Below are 23,935 nucleotides of genomic sequence, written 5' to 3'. Positions count from 1 at the left end.
GGTGCCCTTGGTGGTAGAAAGATGAGCCCCTGCTCTCAAGGCCCCAGAATGGCTGAAAGGATTGAAAAGGAGCAATTTGGCAAAGTCTTGAAAAGCCATCGTCTCTCAACCTCTGAAATGCAAGTTGGGAAAGCACAGAAATCCCCCTTCTGAGTAAGAAGAATTTGGATTTGGGAAGTGATTAAAAAGGATTGAAGTTTCATGGGAAAATGGACTTCACTTGTACATAGATCAGGGGTCAGCAAACTCTGGTCTGTGGGCTAAATGCGGCTGCTGCAGGCTCAGAATGGTTTTGGCATTTTTAAATACTTGAAGAACATTAAAAGAGGAACAGTAGTTCATGACGTACGATAATTAGGCAAAATTCACATTTCAGTGTCCATAAATAAAGGTTTATTGGGGCACAGCCAGGTCCGTTCATTTATACAATGTCTGTGGCAGCTTTTGTGCTGCAGTGGCAAGCTGAGTCATTACATAGAGACAGTATGGTCTGCAAGCCTGAAATGTTTATTGTTGCTGAACTCTTGGGTAGAGAACTGTGTTTATTTAGGTCTTGTCCCGAAATATGTTTATCAGTAGAGACCAGAAAGCAAACAGTGATTAAAATACTTCAGTGTTTTTGAGGAGGTGAGTGGATGGAGGTGCATAGGTGCAGGAGGGACATAACTTCTGATTTCTTCCTGTCACCAGTGTCACCAGCACTGGGCTGTGCCTCCGCATTTGGACTGAATTATCAGAGGCAGCCACCCCTGTTCATTTTGGCAGCTGCTGCTTGCCTATGAGGCAGAATGTCGAGGAAGAGAAAATACACCTCCAGCCCAGCCTCACCCATCCTCAAAGTGATTCTAAAAAGTTAGCTATCAAGGTTTGCACCACATCCTGCAAGAGTTACTAATAGAGACCTGGGGTTGGCCAGCATTTTCTGTAAATGGCTGGATAACAAATATTTTGAGCTCTGCAGGTCATACGGTGATGTCTTTCGCAACAACTCAGTTCTGCTGTTGAAGCTCAAAAGCAGCCATAGATAGCACACAAACGCATGAGCCTGGCTGTGTTCCAGTGAAACTTCTGTAATACACTGAAATGTGAATTTCATAAAATTTTCATGTGTTACCAAATATTATTATTTTGTTTTTTTCCAATCATTTTAAAATAACCACTCTTCTGAGCTTTCTGAACATAAAAAATGGGCGGTGAGCTAGATTGAGCCTGCGGGTATAGTTTGCTGACCCCTGGTTTAGATAAACTAAGTGTAGGCCTTGCTAGTCAGGCCCTCTGGGTTTGAATCCCACAATCGCACTTATTAGTGCTGGGGTCCTAGGCAAGTTACCTTTCAAGACCTCACTTTCCTTATAGGTAAAATGGGGGAAATAGTGGTTCCTACCCAATAGGGGTGATGTGAGAATTAGAGTAGATGTAAGTGCCAGCCCAGTGTCTGGGGCATAGAAAGCACCCAGCAAATATGGCTGCTACTGTTGGCTATTATGAAGGCTCAAGTAGATCCCTACAGCCTTGGAGGAATCGTTTGTGATGTGGAGGTTTGACGGTCTTGAGCTGTCTTCAGTCCACAGTTCAATTAGATTGAATATGAGGCTGGAGGGTTTGGTGGTGCTGCCTTGCTTTCGTGCAGTTAAGTAGAACATGGTACATCCACAGAATAGGTTAATGTACAGGCATAAAAAGGGAGGTGGTGGAGTTGTACATCTGTATTCTGACGTGTAAAAATGCCCCTCGTGTCTCTGTCTACCTGTGTGCATCTGTGTGTGTGTATATGGGTGTGCATGTATGTGTGTGTATGTGTGTCCTTTGAAATCAGCACTTCTCAGCCTTGGCACTGTTGACATTTGGACCTGAAGTAGGCAGAATAATGCTCTGCCCTCCCCAAACATGTCCAGATCCCCATCTCCAGAATCTCTGAATGTCTTAGATTACATGGCAAAGGGGGACTAAGTTTGGAGATGGGATTAAAATTTCTAATCAGCGGAAAGGGAGATTAGCCTGGACTAGCCAGGTGGGCCCAGTGTAATCACAGAGGTCCTTAGCAGTGGAAGAGGGAGGTCGCAGAGTCATAGGAAGAGGTGACTGTGGCAGAGAGGCCCAGAGTGAACCATACCGGCTTTGACAGTGCAGGAGGAGGACAAGGAATGCGGTAGACTCAAGAAGCTGGAAAGGGCGAGGAAGCAGATGCTCCCCTTGCATGTCCAGGAAGGCATTCAGCCCTGCTGCCACCTTGATCGTAGCCCAGGGAGACCTGGTTGGAAGTGCTGAACTCAAGAAGTGTGATATAATATACTTGTGTTGTTCAAGCCACTGAGTTTGTGGTGATTTGTTACAGCAGCAATAGGAAACAAATCCAGGGCTGGATCATTCCTTGTTCATAATTCTTTATATTATTTAGTGTGTGTGTGTGGGGGGTTGCATTTAGGATAGTCAGTAGCATCCTGGCCTCTAGCCTACAGAGACCAGTAGCATCTCCCATCATGACAACCACAAATGTCCCCAGACATTGCCAAATGTCCTCTGGGGACACAGTCGCCTCCAGTTGAGAAGCACTAGTTTAAATTTAGAAAACAAATTGGGAAGGATATATAACAAATTCGTAACAGTACCCTTTGGGATATGGGATTGGAGGAATGGCTTTCACTCCTCTTTTAACATAAAATTTTTAAAACTGGATTTCGCCTCCCCCCACCCCCTACATTTTTTTTTTTATTTTCAACTGTGGTTTTTTTCCCCATTTTATAAAAAGATTAACCTTGAAAGGTAATATCACATTTCAATTTTAGTCATTATGGATTTTACTGTGGAAGGCAGTTCTATACACCTATGGCTGCTTTTCAACCTAGTTTTATTGGATTTTGTTTGACATTGTGAATGTCCTTTTTCCCAAAGATGTGATAGACATCCATTCATTCATTCAGTGTGTATTTCTTTTTTTTTTTTGAGACGGAGTCTTGCTCTGTTGCCCAGGCTGGAGTGCAGTGGCACAATCTCAATCTCAGCTCACTGCAAACTCCGCCTCCCGGGATCACACCATTCTCCTGCCTTAGCCTCCCGAGTAGCTGGGACTACAGGTGCCTGCCACTGCGCCTGGCTAATTTTTTTTTTTGTATTTTTAGTAGAGACGGGGTTTCACCGTGGTCTCAATCTCCGACCTCGTGATCCGCCTGCCTTGGCTTCCCAAACTGCTGGGATTACAGGCGTGAGCCACTGCGCCCGGCCTCAGTGTGTGAAGTGGCAGGAAGGTGCTGAGCTTGCCGCTGGGGAGGAGTGATGACTTTAGAGCTCTCTCTCTGCCCTCGTGGAACCTGCTGTCTAGCAGGGAGGAGGACGGTAGTGCTCATTGTTTGGAAGACCACAGCCTGCATTGATCGCGGGGACTTGAGCATTCGTGTCCATGGTGTGGGAGTCCCTGGCTCCCATAGTACATGTTTTATGAAGGAAACTACCAGAAATCCATGATTAGAGATGGAAAATATCAGACCAATTGGAAATTTTCCTTTGACTGTCACCTGGTCTGAGCATCTTCTGTCTTTTTGGTACAGTGAACTACTCCAGATTGAAAACATTTCTGTTTTCTCCTTGCCTGGCAAGTGAGCTCAGTGAAACATCTGCTATTAGCCACACTGCAGGGTTGGACATTGCCACACCAGGTCAAAGGAAAGTGGAACTATGAAGGCCTGGGCAGCACTGCTGCTTTGAGAATTACGAGGAGAAAATCTGTGCTTTACCAAAAAGTAAATTAAAGATCCTGCCTGGTATCAGCCTTGCTTGAGTGACTAGTAAAATTGCAGAATAGCTTCATAGGAAAAAACAAACCCCAGAGTAAAATGGCGAGTGGGAAGTTCCTTCCTGATTCGTATTGTTTTTCCAGTTGCAGACAGGAAACATTCAAGTGTGTTTTCAAGCCCAGAACGTTGGACACAAAGAAGGCTCTGACAAAGCAGAAAAAACCCATATACAAAAAGTTTAGGAACATGGAGCAAAATGTCTGATTCAAAACAATCTAGGCTGGGCGCAGTGGCTCACGCCTAGCACTTTGGGAGGTGGAGGCGGGAGGATGGCTTGAGCTCAGGAGTTTGAGACCAGCCTGGGCAATGTAGTGAGAATCCATCTCTATAAAAAAAATTTTAAAAATTACCTGGGCATGATGGTGCGCATCTCTCGTCCCAGCTACTTGGAAGGCTGAGGTGGGAGGATAGCTTGAGCCTAGGAGTTCAAGGCTGCTGTGAGCTGTGATCAGGCCACTGCACTCAGCATGGGAGGTAGAGCAAAACCTTGTCTTAAAAAAAAAAAAAATCTGGCCGCGTACGGTGGCTCATGCCTATAATCCCAGCACTCTGGGAGACCAAGGCAGCCAGATCGCTTGAGCTCAGGAATTTGAGACCAGCCTGGCCAACATGGTGAAACCCTGTCTCTACTAAAAATACAAAAATTAGCTGAGCGTGGTGGTGTATGCCTGTAGTCTCAGCTACCTGGTAGGCTGAGGTGGGAGTATCACTAGAGCCCAAGAAGCAGAGATTGCAGTGATCTGAGATTGTGGCACTGCACTCCAGCCTGGGTGACAGAACGAGACCCTGTCTCAAAAAAAAAAAAAAAAATATATATATATATATATAATGTATGATTTATCAAGTATTATTTTTTATGATTGGATCACTTTGTCTACTGTTTTTTTTTTTTTGTCTATAGATGTCTTGACGAATTCAGTCTCTTGTCCCCTGCCTTGCTTTAATGAATTACAAAAACTCAACCAAAGATAACACTTCTCAGAAAAAACCAGCACATTTCTGTGGCTTACGTACATGGCCTATTGAATGGCCTATTGAATGGGCACCTTGGCCGATAGTGGAATAATTGCTGGACTTTCCATATCTCTGGTAAAGGTGAACACTGCAAAACAGTTCATGATAGGAAGCACCAAGGCTTGGACCAGTCACAGTGATGAGGGAGATCAGGTCATTTGGACCACATTATTGGAATAGATGGAGACAGTACCAAGGCCTGAAAATTAAGATGGAGAGTCCACAGGCCAGCAAAGAATCTTTGTGTGAGGGAGCCATTCCAGTTTGTGTATTATACTCCATAGTCATGATTTGTCACTTAAAAGTAATTCTTCCCAATTATAGATCACTTTTAATCTCTAGTTGGATTTGGATTTTTTTCTACACATTTTTTTTGTTTTGTTTTTTTGAGACAGAGTCTTGCTCTGTTGCCTAGTCTGGAGTGCAGTGGCACGATCTTGGCTCACTGCAACCTCCGCCTCCCAGGTTCAAGCAATTCTCGTGCCTCAACCTCCCAGGTAGCTGGGACTACAGGTGTGTGGCACCACATCTGGCTAATTTTTGTATTTTTAGTAGAGATGAGGTTTTGCCATGTTGACCAGGCTGGTGTTGAACTTCTGACCTCAAGTGATCCACCCACCTCGGCCTCCCAAAGTGCTGGGATTATAGGCGTGAGCCACCACCCCCAACCTCTAAAATTGATTTAAAAAAAAAAGAAATCTAAGCCTGCAAATCTAAAATTGATTTTATTAATGTAATATATATATAGCCTCCACAAACACAGGAAACAAAGGGGAAATTTCTTTTTAAACAGTACATTAACATTTTCATATAATATATTCAATATAGTTTTCAGCCTCCAGACCTTTTCATGTAAAGTACCTCTAAAGCAGAGGGTCCAGTTAATTTGAAAAAAATGGCTGGAAATACACTGATTTTCTTTACATTTTAGATACTCTGAGGTATGTTTTCTGTTGTGCATTTGTAGAGCTTGACATTGGACCAATTCTTTAAGTTAGGCACACTTCACCCTTGGCCATATCAATCAAGCATGCTACTTAAAAATGTAAGTAACATGCTATTTTTAAAAAACCTCAAAACTGTGTATTCATGTAGTTTAAAAAGTCAAATAATATAGTAAAAGACTTACCACAAAATACGGTGGGTTCACTCCCTACTCTCTGAGATTTCCCAACTCCAGAAGCAACTACTTTGAAATGTTAACAGTTTATTGTGACATTTATTCATATTCATAATTATAAGTAATATGTGTAAACTATCGTTTGGGTTATCAAATTAGTTATTGTTTGTTGACTTTCTGTTCTGATAAATGAGGGTTTAGGGCCCTTTCCCTCTGCTTCTGCTCCCCCCATCCTTTCAATACATTTATAATTTTTCATTATATTACTATTTGATATTTATATTATGTCCAATCAATTATTTGCAGCTGAGCATACTAGTTACTATGACTATCTTTATGTTTCCAGTGGACTTTTTGTTTTTCCTGAAGTTAATACTTGCCTCGTTTTTATGTTTGCTTTATTTTCTTTGTGGCTGTTGCAGCACTGTGCTCATAACTGTTTAACAACTGCCAAGCTCCTATTTGAATTCTTTGCAGTTGTTTATGTTTTTGATTTCAGGTACCAGTGTGAGGTTACTGAGCAAGGAGTTGGGAGAAGATGCACATGGTTGGTTGGTCTGAGTTGGCTCTAGCATACCCCTGAGCTATTACTAACTTTCCCACATCTGCTTATAGCCCACATGGGGATTGTAGAGCAAGTTCTTCTCTTCTTCTGTTATTTTTTAAAAAATAATTTGCTCTGAAAAAGGACATATTTGTTCTGATTCTCAGGTTGAATCTCTTTTTTTGAACTTGTGAAAATTTTAATAGGCCTTGAGACTTTTCTGTGTATACTCGTACTTACAGAAGGAAGTCATTTTAGAGTTGAGGTGGATTCTGTGAGAGGTATACAGGGCCCTGTCCAGATTTGGGGGTTTTGGCTAGGGAAGAAAGGCAAAAGTTACCCATTCCCTGGTGGCATTTTGCTAAAGGAGGGATGAGGCATTGGCGAGAGGAATGGGGGCGTCTAATGGTGAAACTATGACGATCTCATGCCAGGTGTGTTCTTGCTAGGCTGACTGTCAGGTTTCTTTTTGAGTCTGGTTCTTTGACCTCATGGTCAGCTGGGGCCCTGCTTCCCTTCCCTAACTGGTATGACTACCTGTGTTTGGCTCTTCAGCAATGCCTGGCACCTTGCATGCCAAGCAAGGTCTAGGGTAGCATATGTTGGCCGGTTGCTGGTGGAACCTTTTCATAGAGTTGAAAATTGGCTGCCTCTGGAAGCTGGGGCCTTGGCTTTGTCTCTAGGCCCTGATCCTCTGGCCCTGGGAAGTATTTGAGTCAGGTCAGCATTCCAGTTTCCTGCAGAAACTGGTGAGTGAGCCACCCTGTAGGCATCTCCAGGTTGACTGGGACAGTGCCATGATGACAAGTGTTAGAATCCCCCATGGCAATGCCCCGTTCTGGCTAACGTGCCATTGCCTTAAGTGTAGACTGGAGGAGCTGTGCGCTTCTTTCCCTTGCCCACAGTTGGCACTACTCTGAGCTTAGCAGCATTTCGAGGTCATTCTAGGGGTCTCATTTACTTTCTGGCCCAAGAGCTTTTCCTGCTCTTGCATTGGTTCCCGGCCAAGATCATACAATCCCTGTTCTGAATTTCCGGTTCATTGACAGCCTTCCCCTGACTCCCTTCACTGTTCAGAGCTGAAACATACTTTTTCTTTCTCTTTTAAAAATTTCCTTCACGCCAGGCGCGGTGGCTCACGCATGTAATCCCAGCACTTTGGGAGGCCAAGGTGGGCGGATTACTTGAGGTCAGGAGTTCGGGACCAGCCTGGCCAACATGGCAAAACCCTGTCTCTTCTAAAAATACAAAAATTAGCTGGGCGAAGTGGCACGTGCCTATAATTCCAGCTACTCGGGAGGCTAAGGCACGAGAATCGCTTGAATCCGGGAGGTGGAGGTTGCAGTGAGCTGAGATCACACCACTGCAGTCCAGTCTGGGCAACAGAATGAGACTCTGTCTCAAAAAATAATAATAATAATAATAATAAAATAAAAATTATTATGGTCTGGCAGTTGAGACTACGCCAGCTCGGAATGCCCCCTTCTGATTGCTGGCCACCGTGTTGGTTTAATGGAAGGGTTGATGAAATTAGTAGTAGTTCAAAGCATAGCAGAGAAAGTTGTGGAAACACTTAGTTTCTTTTCAAAGTAAGGATGGAGAGGAAATTTGAAGGAGGAACTAATTGTTATTGTGTGTGGTGGTCTAGGCTTGCATCTTTGCATAACGTTTCTGGTTGTGAACTGAAGTTTAAGCTTCTGTAGAACAGTGTTTTCTCAAAGCCATGTCTCTAGACCTCCTGCAATGGAATTCTGAGCAAGGAGTGGCTGTTAAAAATGCAGGGTCTATTGAATTAGAATAGAATCTCCAGAGGGACCTGGGAAATGGCATTTTATATCAGCACCTGCTGCCCTTGGTGATTCTGTGCCTGCTCAAATTTGAGAACCACTACTCAGGATCATTTGTTCTTGTTTTGGGCTGCTATTCCCCACAAAGTTTTGCTTAGTTATTTTTCTTTGGTTTAGCTTAAATTGCTCTCTGATGTAAAAATTGGTAAACTGCCCCTGCCAACCCTTCTAAATTTATTTCTGCCTGTTTTGCTTTAAACTCCAGGCTAATAATTATTAAATTTTAGGAGTTGCCTTTCATTTTTGGATTTCTAACTCTGAACTTTTAATTTTTCCCACAGAGCTGAGAAAACAGAAGTCCTTAGTGAAGATCTATTACAGGTAACAAAATATAGTCTCCTTTAAATGATCTGTTTAAAGGATGGAAAAAAATTCCTATGTGAGAATTGAGGCCTGTGGGCTTTTTTTTTTTTTTTTTAACCAGAAACAGAATAAAATTAATTAGTGTGATTTTGAGCAGGAAAGAAAATCAGTTTTGTTGCATGATGATGAAAAGGGGATCTGAAACCCAGCTACCTGGGTTCAAATCTCAGGTCTGTGCTGGTTAGCTTTGTGGCCTCAGGGATTTACTGAACTTCCCTGCGCCTCAGTTTCCACTTCTCTAAACTGAGGGAAAGGCCTTATCCACCTCACAGGTTGTTAGGAGGGTTTAATGAGTTAAGCAGGAACAGCACTGGGAACGGAGCCTGGCACGTGGTAAGTGCTAGATATTAGTGATCTATTATTATTACTGCCACTGCAAGCCACAGAGACTGTCTGTTTCTGACGTGAAACATCCCTTGATTTGCCCTGTGTTCTTCTGCCTTTTTTTCAGTCTCTGTTAGAGCAGTTGTGTGGCATTTCCCCAGGGGGCTGTGCATCCCAGCGGGGCAGAACCAGCATTTATTTGCTGTTGATTCTTGAATACCTTGCACAGGAACTCAACAGACATGGGTCCTCTCAACGAATATTAAATGAGCACCTTCTGTTTCTGTGAAAGATAACGTCCCAGGCACTGGGAGAAATCAGTGAACAAAACAGATCCAGGCTTCTGTCCTTGTGGAGTTTACATTCTAGTGGAAATTGGAATCAAAATTAAATTATGGAATTTGTTTGTTCATTTTTTGCTTTTCTCTGGTGGCAAATGAATGTGCATTAATTTTCTAATGTTTGAAAATCTGGTCATTGCAAGATTTGGGGAAGGTAATGTGGAATCTGCTCCTAAATCTCCCGTTGCCTGCCAGCCCTGAGTCCTGGGGCTATGGGCTTGGATCTGAAGAAACGCTGCTCTTTTGAGAAAGAGGCACAAACCATCTCGATGCGTAAAATGGTTTGGGGTCAAATGTATTCTGTTTTGAATTTGTTGATTTATCTTTAAAATAGAAAGCATCCCAAAGGGCCTGCTCTCGTTCTTCATGAGTCATCAGAATACACATTTTTGGCATTCCTTCCTGTAAAAAGCGGCTCTCTTTGCCATAAACAGCCATATTCTAGCAATAGTATTTTGGGAAGCTGCTTATGATGCGTGGGTCCCCTAAGTCAGTGTTTCTTATTGCTGACTGTCCATTCTGCTTTAGAGGTTTATTTAAAACACACACACACACACCCCAAACCCAATAAGGAATAATTTTGAAAACACAGATCTTGCAGTTAAATTGTGGAACGTTTATTTTGCTGCTTCTGTCTGATGTACATTGTGTGGAAGGCTCAGTTGCCATGAACTGGAGAGAGCTCTTTGGCATCTCTGTGGTTTTTTCCAGTTGGCAGTGGGTCTGGGCCTGGATCATTCATTTTCATTTCTGCCTGGTCCAACCTGGTGCTTTTCTGGTGCTGTAGTGTGTAAACTGACTGGCGCCACTCAGTGTGATAGCAAGGTGTAGCCAAGATCATCCCTTTTCCCCGCATGTAGATTCAGCCATGCTTTTCCTACCAGCATGCAGACACCACAAAAGAAAGAGGATGAATGTGTTCTCTTTTGTCTCTGCCTTGTCAGATTGAGAGACGCCTGGACACGGTGCGGTCAATATGCCACCATTCCCATAAGCGCTTGGTGGCATGTTTCCAGGGCCAGCATGGCACCGATGCCGAGAGGAGACACGTGAGTATCAGATGTGACTCAGACCCACAGTTCCTGCGTCTCTCTGAGGCTTTTCAACCCCTGGATTGGTTGGTTGTCCTAAGTGGCATCAGTGGATCAGCCTTTGGTGACTTCTATCACCAAGCACGCTCATGACAACTGCGTGACCATAGCATTCTTTTGTGTTTAAGACATCGCTGGGCTGGAAGCCCTCCTTACACGGAATCTTCTCCAGGTGCTTTTAAAAGCTCCACGATCATGTGTCATTGATAAGAGAATGGCTGTGTCGGTTATGCATCTTTTGCTGGCAGAAAGCGGAAAGCCTGTCTTAAATTGACATTGAAGTAGAAGTAATGTATTGGTTTGCTAACTGAAAAGTCCAGAGGTTGGGATGGACTTGAGGTCAGGCTTTATCTAACATTTCAGTAATGTAATGAAAAACCCAGTTTCTTTCCTTCTCTCTCCTGTGCCCTCAGTGTCTGCTTTGTCCCTAGACAGACATCCTCATGATGGCAAGTTGGCTATTGGCAGCTTCTATGGGCTGCTTGTTCCTTGAGTGTGGCCAGTGGGAGTAGAGAGCCTCTCTTCCAGTTGTTCCCCTCCCCTCCCCTCCTGCCTCTTTTTCTTTTTTCTTTTCTTTTTGCTTCCCTTCCCTTTCCCCTTTCCCCTTTCCTTTCCCTTCTCTTCTCTTTCTTTTCTTTTCTTTCCTGACAGGGTCTCACTCCATGACCCAGGCTGTAGTGTGGTAGTACAGTCACAGCTCACTGCAGCCTCAAACTCCTGGGCTCAAGAGATCCTCCTGCTTCAGTCTCCCACGCAGCTGAGACCACAGTACACACCACCATGCCTGGCTAATTTTTTAAATTTTTTCGTAGAGATGGGGATCTTGCTTTGTTACCTAGGCTGATGTAGAACTCCTGGCCTCAAGCAGTCCTCCCACCTGGGCCTTCCAAAGTGCTGGAATTACAGGCGTGAGCCACCATACTTGGCCCCAGTAGTTTTTCTTGATGGAGTGAGAAAGCTGCTTTTTCCAAGCTCTTGGCAGATTGAAAGCGCGTTCCATTGCATTGATTTGTATGGAGTTACATTCCCTGTTTTTGACTGTTTCTGTTCCACCCTAGTTACCATGGATAGGGGGTGAGGTGGGGTAAGGAGATGGGATGTGCCGATTGGTTTAAGTTAGTTGGGCCCAGACCTAGAGCATGGGCTGTGGTCCTACCTCTAGCTCATAGACTTTATCAAGGCCAGGGTAGATCCCTGAGAAAAATCAGGATACTAGTATAGAGAGGAAGAGGGATGGACTCTAGGAGAGCCATCCGGTGTCTTTTCCAAGGTCCACTTGTTCAGAGCGTTCAGTTCCTAGGTAGAGCCAGTGGAGCACAGCAGCCTTTGTTCATGAGGGAGTTCCATCCTTGCTTTTACAAGTTCCCAGCTTATGAGCATGCGGTAAACCTTAGACCCCATGCAACATTGAAGTGACAGTTTCGGTGACACACAGGGAAGCTATGATTTGGTGTATTGTCACCAGGTGTCTCAAAAGTGAGAACTATTAATAGTATGCAGATGATCTGTGTTACCCTTTTATGTTTCCTACAGACTTTTATGGGGCACCCTGGCAGCACGGTTTTTCCACTCTTGCACAACAGTGAGGATTCTGCAATCATGTCTGTCATAGGAATGGAAGTTTGCATACACCTATGCTTCCACACTTGCCTCAAAGCTCTGTCCCTCGGAACCAGACCCAGCCTACTGGTTCTGCTTCCTGGAACTCCTTGTCCTTCTGTTGCCTTCTTCTGCTCTGCTTACCCTTTTCACATTGTTTCCTTAAGTTCTCTGCTTCTCTTATTCTCCAGGTCATATTCTCTGGGCCACCTCCTCTGTTCTTATGGCTTCTAACTGATGTGTTTATGCCAGTGACTTCTAAGCCATTTTCAACCAAGCAAAAAACTTCCTCTCTTAGATGTCTATTCTAGCATGCATGATCAGTTCTTCCTTCTGTGTTGACTCTGAATTCCATCCACCCTTTTATGCAGGCTGGAAACTGGGGGGCTTTCTTATATTCCTTGTTATTTTTTATTTTTTTATTTTTATTTTCAAGACAGGGTCTCACTGTGTTGTCCGTGCTGGAGTGTAGTGGCACGATCCCGGCCCATTGCAACATTAACCTCCTGGGCTCAAGCCATCCTTCCACCTCAACCTTTAAGTAGCTGGGACTACAGGCTTGCGCCACCAAGCCTGGCTAATTGTTTGTTTGTTTTTTTCTTCGTAGTAGAGATGAGGTCTCATCTGTTGCCCAGGCTGGTCTTGAACTCCTGGGCTCAAGGAATTCTCCCACCTTGGCCTCTCAAAGTGTTGGGATTACAGGCATGAGCTACTGTGCTGGGCCTCGCTTTTATTTTATCCTCCAAACCCCATAACTGCCTGATTAGAAAGTCCTTTGATTTCTCTCTGTGAATATTTTAAATTGCTCATCTCCATTGCATCTCTACCACCTTGGCCTTAACGCAAGACCTGACTCCCTCTCACCTGGACTATTGTAGTCACCTCCTGAGCTACATTTCCTGTCTGTAATTTCCTTTCCAGTCTGTCTTCAACCTGATCACCAGAGTCAATTTCCTGAAATACAAATCAACCCTATCATCCTCCTGCCTAAAAAAAAAAATCTTGGCTTAGTGGTTCTTAACAGGGACCAGAATTACACCCCTGGGGGCATATGGAAATGTGTAGAGACAGTTCGGTCATCATAGGGACTGGCAGGCACCACTGGCATTTGGAGGGTGAACCGAGATGCTAAGCATTTTTTGTTTGTTTGTTTGTTTTTTGAGATGGAATCTTGCTGTGTCACCCAGGCTGGAGTGCAGTGGTTGATCCCGGCTCACTGCATCCTCCACCACCCAGTTCAAACGATTCTCCCGCCTCAGCCTCCCGAGTAGCTGGGACTACAGGTGCATGCCACCAAGCCTGGCTAATTTTTGTATTTTTAGTAGAGACAGGATTTCACCATGTTGACCAGGCTGGTTTCCAACTCCTGACCTCAAGTGATCCTCCCTCCTCGGCCTCCCGAAGTGCTGGGGTTATAGGCGTGAGCCTCCGTGCCTGGCCAAGATGCTAAATGTTTTGTAGTGCCTGGTGAAATAGTTCCACACAGGAAATATCTTAATGTTAGAAGTGCTTCTTCTGAGGGACACTGGCTGGTTCCCATTGCCTGGGATAAAGTCCACACTCTTTAGATGACTTAAGCCCTTTCTCAGCTGATTCCATTTCTCCTTATCAGCTTCATTGTGTCCTGCTGCTTCCCGTTCACACTCTGTGCCAGCCACATAACACTCACCAGTCCCCAAATATGTCACTGTCCCTCACAGTTCTGTCTAGTTCCTGTTGTCTTCCTTGAGGCACAGTCCAAGACATATATTCAGTAGAAACAAATATTTATCAAACACCTACTGTGTACAAGTGCTGGAGATATAAAATGAATGAAATGTAAGTTTTCATGGTCTCATGGGGGAGATACATACAAATGGATCATTATAAAACAAGATGCTCAATAAAACATGCACAGGGTTTTATGGGGGGCCCAGAATGGGTACCAGAGGAAGAGGGAGGTAGTTAGGTGAGACTTCCTGGAGGAGGTGGTGTCTGCCCTATAAAGGAGGGAAATTAGTGGCAGGTGGTGGGAATATTCCAGGCAGCTGGGGCAAAGTGCTTGGCCCTCATTTCTGAAACCTAATGCTTTAGCTTTCCTTTTCCAACATCAAACGAAAGTGCCAAAGACAGGGCTTTGAGGATGCCTACACTTTGCACTTGGGAAGAGGAGTTACCACAACAATGGTGAGAGAAGACGAATATGCAGAAAATTGCAGCAGTCTCCAGGGCTCTAGAAAACACAGGAGGAACCTCCCAAAGGCCTCATAACATGCTCCCTGCATGGGAAGAGGCAAGAATGGAAGGGAAGAGAGAGACATGGGGCAGGTGACCTTCGCAGCCCAGCCACCATTGACATGGCAGAACTGTCGTGAGTCAGATAAGATAGATTATTAGATTAGAGAATTATGTCTTTTTGTGCGATTGGCATGCATTTTACAAATTAAGTCTTTAGAGCATTTAAAATTCATCCCTGGCCAGGCATGGTGCTGCACTCCTGTAATCTCAGCACTTTGGGAGGCCAAGGTGGGTGGATTGCTTGAGCTCAGGAGTCGATAACCAGCCTATACAACATGGCAAAATCCCGGAAGTGGGTTGCAGTGAGCTGAGATCGCGTCACTGACCTCCAGCCTGGGCAACAGAGCCAGACCCTGTCTTTAAAAAAAAAAAAAAATTATCCCTGATGATAGAAAGCTGTTCACCTCTAGGAAGCACGAAGCCCTCCCTGTGGAGGAGTTCAGTGTTGATACTTGATTAATGAGCCCATATGTTAAGCAGAGTTTCCTTATTTATGTACATAGGAAACAAGATTGTTGTGGCTTTGGGGTCAGGTTAGGGAAACCACAAAACTATTTACAGCTGCCATCTTGAGTGATGCTTGTCAAAATAGAGTTTTCTATTATTTTTTTTCCATAGACTCCTAGAGTTCCAGAGTTGCACAGTATATTTGTCTTGATTATTGCATTGATCTTTAATAGGTATTTAACCTCCTTTAGAAAGGCAGCATAACCAAAAGGTAGGAATTATCCCCTATTATTTTCATGTCTTCCTTGTCCAGAAATGGGGCAGCTAGGAATAGTCTCCTTGTAGTGGAGATGGAGCCCATTATTTATTTATTTGAAAATAATTTTGTAGGAAGCCGAGGTGGGCGGATTGCTTGAGACCAGGAGTTTGAGACCAGCCTGGGCAACATAGTGAGACCTTGTCTCTACAAAAAATTTAAAAATCAATAATTTGGGGAGAGGGGAAATGGGTAAATGCCTGTTTATTTTTAAATTTCAGTTTACTGTTTTGAATAGGTTCTACATTTACACGGTCAAAATTCAGAATATACAAAAGAACTTACAGTGAAGTGTCTCCTAGCCCATTTCCCCAGGCACCCAGTTCCCTCCTCCAGAGCCACTGCTCTTAGTAGTTTGTTGTATAGCCTTGCAGAGATATTCTGTCCACTACAAGCCAGTGCATATGTGATTGTATCAGATGGAGCCCTGTGGAGGCAGAAGAGGCAAGTGACATGTCAGGGGTGGACCCTGTGTTTTTAACATGAATGCCCTTTCTGCTGGGCAGGTGAAATTACATGGGATGCTGCAGAATTGAAAGTATTTTTTGTTAGCAGATTATGACGTTATAACCAGCCCACTTGTAATTGCCAGGCCTCTCCTGAGATAAGCCATTGGCCCGTAGGGAAGACACTGAACAGAGGCCCGGGCCATCAGCACTCAGGTCTGACTTTCCTGTGTCTCCCTGGGATGCCTGGCCAGGCCACTTAACCTCCTTCGGCTTTGGGTTCCTTGACTGTATGATTATAACATTAGATCAGGTGATTCTGTGGTCATTGCCAGCTGAAAAACAAATCTCTGATAGGAAAATGAGTGGCTTTGTATTTAAAAATATTACAAAAACTGGCTCTTTAGCTAGAAGTTTTTAGGTATTTAAATAAAGCTACATTTTAGAATGATAGCCAAATTAAGAGCCAGTTTAGACTGGGTGCGGTGGCTCATGCCTGCAATCCCAGAACTTTGGGAGGCTGAGGAGGGCAGATCACTTGAGGTCAAGAGTTTGAGACCAGCCTGGCCAACATGGCAAAACCCCGTTTCTGCTAAAAGTACAGAAATTAGCTGGGTATAAGTGGTGCATGCCCGTAATCACAGCAGGGGAGGCTGAGGCACGAGAATCACTTGAACCTGGGAGGCGGCAGTTGCAGTGAGCCGAGATTGCCCCACTACACTCTAGCCTAGGTGACAGAGCAAGACTCTGCCTCAAAAAAAAAAAAAAAAAAAAAAAGCCAATTTAAGAATGAGTGTTCTAGCAAAAGCTTTTGAAATTGAGCACTTCATTGCATTTACCTGTCAGGATAACCATTTAGAGAGCAAGGTCTATGTCTCTGTCATGTCCCCAGTGCCTTGAACATAGTGTGCTTTGATTCATTAATAATAATATGAACAGGCTGGGCATGATGGTTCATGCCTGTAATCCCAACACTTTGGGAGGCTGAGGCATGCAGATCGCTTGAACTCAGGAGTTTGAGATTAGCCTGGTCAACATACCCCATCTCTACCAAAAATACAAAAATTAGCCGGGCGTGGTGACGCAGGCCTGTAATCCCACCTACTTCAGTGGCTAAGGCAGGAGAGTTGCTTGAACCTGGAAGGTGGAGACTGCAGTGAGTCAAGATCATGCCACTGCATTGCAGCCTGGGTGACAGACTCAGACCCTGTCTCAAAAAAAAAAACAAAAATAATAATAAGCAGAACAACAACAACAGCAATAATAATAATAGCAGCTAACATTTACTGAATACTTACAATGTGTTAGGTACTTGATATATTTTCTTTAGTCAACAGATAGCCCCAAACTGAAACAGAGATCATCATACAACTAGTATCTGTGAGACCAGAACCTGAACCCAGACAGGCTGTCTCCTACCTGTGTAATTTGCCTGGAGGGGGAAATTAATGAATGATGATCTGAAAAAGATTATTGAGAATGGGTATCAAATAATAATGAGAAAAACACACACTGTCTTCTATCTTCCAGAAAAAACTGCCTCTGACAGCTCTTGCTCAAAATATGCAAGAAGCATCGACTCAGCTGGAAGACTCTCTCCTGGGGTAAGAGTTGCTGCCTTCAGAGTGCCAAGTGCCATGTAGGTTGGTGGAAGTGGCTGGGCCAGGTGGTGTATGTAGGACCTGTGAGAGGAACTGTGAGCGTTGATGGCATGGCTCATCCGCTACGAGACCGGCTGAGACTCCTTGGGAGAAAGTGGGGTCAAGGCCGCCAGGTTGCTGGAGAATCTTCCTTTTAGTAGGTGTCAGGCTGGAGTTGGATGGCAGAAAGGGCCATTAACAAAAAAGCAACTGATAGGGTCAATGCCTATTCCCCCAATCTTGGACAGAAAGAATGTGGTCCCTTCTGTGTTCCAGGTGTTGGCTCAGATTTAGAAACTCTGACCAGACCCTTTCAGTTCTTAGTCACATCGTTTACAGGCGGTCACCAAAACATCCATGGTAGTTATCTAAAAAGAGTGTATTTTCTGAATTACTTGGATCTTTTTTTTTTTTTTTACAATTGGCATGTATTCTTTAAATAATTTATATAAGTAAGAACAAAGCAGTTTTTATTGTAGGAGGGAAGGTATACCCTTCTGTCTGCTCCTGCAGCGAGGCTGGTGTTCTCTAGCCCTGTCTGCTCTCTCTGGCTGTGACATGGGCCCTGCTTCCCAGCAGGACGAGGCCTTCAGACTTTTCAGTCCATTTCTCAGCGTCTACAGTTCTCTCGCTGTCCTAGAACAGTTTCCTCCCATTCGTCACCATTCCTTTCTCCTGTCTGCTTCCATATTTGGGGGCCCTGGGAGGAGGGTGGCCTGGGCCCACCTGCCAGCATCCTCCTTCCCTCCAGTCTGGAAGTTTTTCCTGTTTGTGCTTCCACATTCTATGGCCATCCTCATCACACCAGAGTGATACTGCGTGCTAGCATGGTTATAAGTGTTTTCCAAGTAATAGCTCATTTAATCCTTAAAACAACGTAGGAGGTAGGTCATATCAGCACTTAGAACCATGTTAACACACAACATCACTCCCATTTTACAGACGAGGATACTGACAGAGAGGGCAGGGAAATTGCCTGAGACCCCACAGTGGGAGAAGAGCAAAGCCTGTATTCAGACTTGGGCAGCTTGGCACCAGAGAGCATGTTCCTGACCACGACACCATGGCCACCTCACACCAGGCAACATGCATTTCTGGTGTCAAAAAAACCCCATAGGGAGCTTGCAGGGGTGGAGGGGAAGGAAAGGAGAGAGGGAGGAGGGAGGGATAGAGACTGCGGAGTTACATCACTGCACGTGTACTCTGTATGATATCAGCTGCATGTTCGCAAGCAAACTAAAAGGAAACATGATATTTATGTAACAGGGCCCTTAAGTGTTAGCCAGCTAGCTCATCTGCATAGCAGAAAGGGAGCCTGGCCAAAGCTGGACTCGCAGACATAAGATAACATGGAATGAACTTAATGTCTAATTTAAAAGATTTTCAGAGTATTTTGTGAACACTTGGCTTTCACCTGACTTGAGAATCTAATTCTTGAGTAATTTGTTATCTCACTGTTCACACATCCATCTGCCACCCACACACACAAAGTGCATCCCTGAGACAGTCATTTTTATTTTAAAGCACACATCTGTGGACTCATGTTTTAGGCAGCACCCTACATTTATAATATTTTCAAGGCTCGTTAGGTAGCACCCTAATGCGTTCCTGTTGTATGGCAAGCAGCACTGATCCACACGATAATCCAGTGCCTGATTTAATGAGCACGTGCTCGTTGTTGGGGGTCTTGTTTTTAAAGGAAGATGCTGGAGACGTGTGGAGATGCTGAGAATCAGCTGGCTCTCGAGCTCTCCCAGCACGAAGTCTTTGTTGAGAAGGAGATCGTGGACCCTCTGTACGGCATAGCCGAGGTGGGTGCTTCCCCGTGCAGCACGGAAGAGCCGAGAGTGGTGTGGGCTGGACAGTGAGTGTGAAAACTTTAACAGTAGTTGCTGGCTTTAACATACACTTCTTTTTGGAAATAAGGGGAGTCAATTGAAGGTACAAAATCCTTTGCCTTAGAGAAAAAACGTTTGTAAATACTTTAAAATGGTTAACCTAAAAGCCCTGAAGTGCATCCCATTTGGTATGTTCTTATTTTTAGGTGGAGATTCCCAACATCCAGAAACAGAGGAAGCAGCTTGCAAGACTGGTGTTAGACTGGGATTCAGTCAGAGCCAGGTAACAGCTTGAGCCAGCAATGCAGCATTGTGTCCCATTCCCCCCACGGGGGAGAAGAAGACCACTGACAGTGGACACAATGGGAGTGCTCACCAATTCGTGCATTTGACCCCCAGACTGGGTGCCAGCCTGCCAGCACCTCCTATAGGCCTTGTTCTCCCAAGCGTGGCAGTGGGGATGTTGTTAGAACATCCTGTTCTTAGTGAGCCAGCAGTGAAAGGAAATAATCTAAGGAAAATGAAGTGAGTATATTTAACGGAAGAGGGGATGGTGGCAGTTTTGAGAGCACAACTCAGAGTGTAGGAATAAACACATCTGTGGCCCTAACAGCTCATGAGGATCCTGCCGTGTCACAAACCCTGTATACTTGTAATACCTTCAGTACCAAGGAAGGAGGCACTCACATGGCAGGAACTCATGTAAACCTATGTGGCCAAATCAGCGCTGCTGATGTGGGGACTGATGCCATAGAAGGAGTCTGTCAGGATTCAGAGCAGGACTGCTGCCTCTGCTTTGTCCTTGATGGAGTTTTTTGGCTTTTTTTTCCCTTCCTTTTCTTTTTTTTTTTTTGAGTCAAGGTCTTGCTCTGCTGCACCAGGCTGGTGCGATCATAGCTTACTGCAGCCTCAGACTCCCAGGCTCAAGTGATCCTTCTGCCTCGGCATCCCAGGTAGCTGGGACTACAGGCATATGCCACAGCATGGAGATGGTGTCTAGCTGTGTTGCCCAGGCTGGTCTTGAACTTCTGGCCTCAAGTGATCCTCCCACCTTGGCCTCCCAAAGCGCTGGGATTACAGCCATGAGCCGTGGTACCTGGCCCTCAGTGGAGTTTCTATCAGTGACTTACATGGCTTTCTTCTCAGTCATGTGACAGTTGGGAATAGGGAAACAGGCACCACCAGCCTCAGTCCTGTTTCCTGCTTTATCACAAGGGTTGACAAACCTCTTCTGTAAAGGGCTGGATAGTAAATCTTTCTGGTGCTGCAACCCAGTTGCTCCCTGTTGTAACTGCTTAACTCTGCTGTTGTAGCATAAAAGCAGCTATAGGCAATGCATACATGAATGAGCATGGCTGTGTTCCAATAAAACTTTATTTACAATGTGTACAAATCAGTTGTGAAGATGAGTCCTGATTTAAGAAATGTTGAGATGAGAAAAGGTATATTTAGGAATTCACACATGGTGAAGACTCTGCTAGTGCAATTATCAAGTAACTACCTCTTGCCACATGCCAGGGATCGAGCTACTTTCATTTTATGTCAGCCCATTTGATTCTCCCAGCAATCCCTGTTCATTTGTTCATCTGTGTTTTCAACTGATATCAATTAGGTGCTCAGTGTGCACCAGACTTTGTGCTAGACTCTAAATGCATAGGCCTTTCCATGTGACTTGGAAGGAACAGGGTAGAGGTTAGTGTGACATTCCCTACTTTTGAGAGGAGACTTGTTTTACAGATAAGGGAGGGACCTGCATTTGTTATCTATATGACTTGCTTTGTGCCTTCAAGAGCATACATTACAGTGTTAGGATTCTGACAGCAAAGTCCACAGTCTCCTGGTCATGTGTACATGTGATGTTCCCTGTCACCTGGGCTGGAGTGCAGCGGTGTGATCATAGCTCACTGCAACCTCAAACTCCTGGGCTCAAGGGATCCTCCTGCCTCAGCCTCTTGAGTAGCTGCACACCACCACACCCAGCTACTATTTTTTTTTTTTTTTTAAGATGGAGTCTCTCTCTGTCAACCAGGCTGGAGTACAGTGGCACAATCTTGGCTCACTGCAACCAAGGTGCTGGGTTCAAGCGATACTCCTGTCTCAGCCTCCTTAATAGTTGGGATTACAGGCATGTGCCACCACACCTGGCTAATTTTTGTATTTTTAGTAGAGACGGGGTTTCACCACGTTGGCCAGGCTGGTCTCAAACTCCTGATCTCAGGTGATCTGCCTGCCTTAGCCTCCCAAAGTGCTAGGATTACAGGCATGAGCCACTGCACCCAGCCCCAGCTTTTTATTTTTAGTAGAGACCTGGTCTCGGTATGTTGCCCAGGCTGGTCTCAAACTCCTGGCCGCAAGTAAATGTCTCTTCTTGACCTCCCACAGTGTTGGGATTAACAGGTGTGAGTCATCACACCTGGCCTGTACGTGTGATTGGAATCCTGTGTAGCTGAGAGTGCAGGCCACCCTGCGATACATCTTTGCTCAAGAGAAGGAAAAATATTCTAATGATTAATTAAACAAGGCAGCAAATGCTCCCTCACTAGAGTTGGTTGAGCATTATTATAGATGTTTATCTGACAGGAGTTTTGCATCTTGAGTGCATGTATCCCATAGGTGATTTTAATACTGATTCTTGATCTTGCATTCATGGTCTTGTTCACTTAATCACAATAGGTGTTGGAGAAGCTGAAACAATTGAATATTTCCACTTTTTCTCATTCTTCTTGCTTTTCCCTGGAGAAAAAAATGGTAATAAGTAGGAATCCATTATATGCCAGACATCATATGCGTGTGCACATGCACACATATTTTTCTTGCTTTTCCTCCTTATGACAGTTCCACAAGGCAGACAGTGTTTGTGATAGTTTTGTAGATGAGGCAACTGAGATGCATAGAGGCTAAGTCACTAACTAGGTCACATAACTAGTTAAGATAAAGCTGAGCTCCAAACTTGAACATGTCAGACTCTGAAATCTATGCTCCTTTCACAATATAGCATCTCCAGTTTAGCTTTGGCCGACTTGCTGAAGCCTTTTGGTGGAGGAGTGTGTCACGTCAGGAACACAAAGTGGGCAGAACATAGCACTTTGGGGCACTGCAGCAGTCTAGAAAGTTTAGTAAGTAGCTAACATGTTTTTTGGGTTTTTTTGTTTGTTTGTTTGAGACAGGATCTCACTCTGTCCCCAGGCTGGAGTGCGGCGTTGTGATCTCGGTCTCGGCTCACTGCAAGCTCTGCCTCCCGGGTTCACGCCATTCTCCTGCCTCAGCCTCCCAAGTTGCTGGGACTACAGGCGCCTGCGACCACGCCCAGCTAATGTTTTGTATTTTTAGTAGAGATGGGGTTTCACCGTGTTAGCCAAGATGGTCTCGATATCCTGACCTCATGATCCGCCCACCTCGGCTTCCCAAAGTGCTGGGATTACAGGCGTGAGCCAACGCACCCGGCCAACGTGGGTTTTCGTGCTGCATTTTATAACATCTATGTTTACATTTAAAGTGATAGAGTTTTCCACAACACCAGACATACCCATTTTCAAACAGAAGGTCAAAGCACATTTGAAAATCAAAACAAATTGTTTTCTATGATTATTTCCCACTTATCCCCTATTATTACTATAGTTTCTTTTTTTTTTCTTTTTAGTGCTTTCATAGCTATTGATTGATACCTACATTATTATTGTTATTGTTGTTTGTAGACATGGAGTCTTGTTGTGTTGTCCAGGCTGGTCTCAAACTGCTAGCTCAAGTGATCCTCCCACCTTAGCCTCCCAAAGTGTTGGGATTACAGGCGTGAGCCACCGCACCCAGCCTCATAGCTACACTATTGAAGTTCTGGCTTTTACTTGCTGAAAGTAATCCCAGGTCACAGATGGTAGTATGGTAGTGGAAAGAGCCACAAGGAGTTCTCAAAAGCAGGAGTTGATTCCCAGTGGCACAGGGAACATTTCAGCTCAAAGCAAGAGAGCAAGGAGAGCACCTTGCTCTCCTCCGGTGGCAGGGATTCCATGATTGGCCACCACAAGAAAGGGGTTCCATGGATTTCTCTCCAGTAGTAGAGTTTGTGTGAGACAAGATGTGGTTGGTTACGCTCAAAGCAGACCACTACTCCTAGCACTATGAGAGTCCTGTCATGGTGAGAAGCTAAAGTCTCCTTTTGCCTGCTTCCATTCTTAGAGGATAAGCTCAAGAGAAGTTGGCATCCTGGGCAGTGATACCCCTTCCAGGTAGAATCAATTGTGGGGAAGGCTCTATCTCCACCAGGTCCTGCCTCCAGCTGTTGAGTATACACAGCTGGTTCTCAGATGCTGGCGACCCCTTTGTTTTGCAGGTGGAACCAAGCTCACAAATCCTCAGGAACCAACTTTCAGGGGCTTCCATCAAAAATAGATACTCTAAAGGAAGAGATGGATGAAGCTGGAAATAAAGTAGAACAGTGCAAGGTATGAGAATTCCTTGATAAATGTATCTTTTCGGTTTTTGCAAATGAGGGATGAAAGTTCAAATGTAAGTTACTTAATGTTTTAAATAATTTCTATCAGAATATTTTGAATGATTTTAAAGGTAGGTTTTATTCTTCTCTAAGACTATATTATTTTATGATCAGAATAAAACATTTTAAATTTCAAATAGGATATTTTTAAAAACTTGACAAGATGTCTAAGCTTATTTAAAGATGAAGTCAGAAAAAAGGAAAGAAAACCATAGCAAAACATATAATAAAATTACAGCGATTAAAAATGCATAAGAAATACAAAAGTAAGAAAAAAGAAGTAAAACTGTATAAGAAGCATTAAAATAGATCAGTGAAATAGTATAGGTTTTCTGGAATGAATGCTATAATGTAAAATTTAATATACAGTAAATGGCTCATATGTCCTTGGAGAAGATAAGGATTACTTTTAAAATGTTGCTTGAACAATTGGTTTGTAATTTGGGAG

General features: G+C 44.3%; 1 protein-coding gene across 8 annotated transcripts in view; it reads left to right on the top strand.

Annotated features, from left to right (window-relative positions):
• Positions 1 to 23,935, top strand: part of ARHGAP17 (Rho GTPase activating protein 17) — a 99,973-nt gene that overhangs the window by 31,731 nt on the left and 44,307 nt on the right. For all 8 annotated transcript variants that reach the window (XM_034950909.3, XM_034950913.3, XM_055100448.2 and 5 more), the window contains 6 exons: positions 8,598 to 8,637; positions 10,289 to 10,393; positions 17,051 to 17,124; positions 18,860 to 18,971; positions 19,205 to 19,281; positions 23,326 to 23,437. In XM_034950909.3, coding sequence (XP_034806800.3) covers positions 8,598 to 8,637; positions 10,289 to 10,393; positions 17,051 to 17,124; positions 18,860 to 18,971; positions 19,205 to 19,281; positions 23,326 to 23,437 — 520 coding nt within the window. The remainder of the gene's footprint in view (positions 1 to 8,597; positions 8,638 to 10,288; positions 10,394 to 17,050; positions 17,125 to 18,859; positions 18,972 to 19,204; positions 19,282 to 23,325; positions 23,438 to 23,935) is intronic.

Source organism: Pan paniscus, chromosome 18, assembly GCF_029289425.2.
Source record: "Pan paniscus chromosome 18, NHGRI_mPanPan1-v2.0_pri, whole genome shotgun sequence".
Classification (NCBI taxonomy): Eukaryota; Metazoa; Chordata; class Mammalia; order Primates; family Hominidae; genus Pan; species Pan paniscus.
Note: the sequence above shows the minus strand (reverse complement) of the source record. Positions and strands in the feature narration are given on the sequence as shown.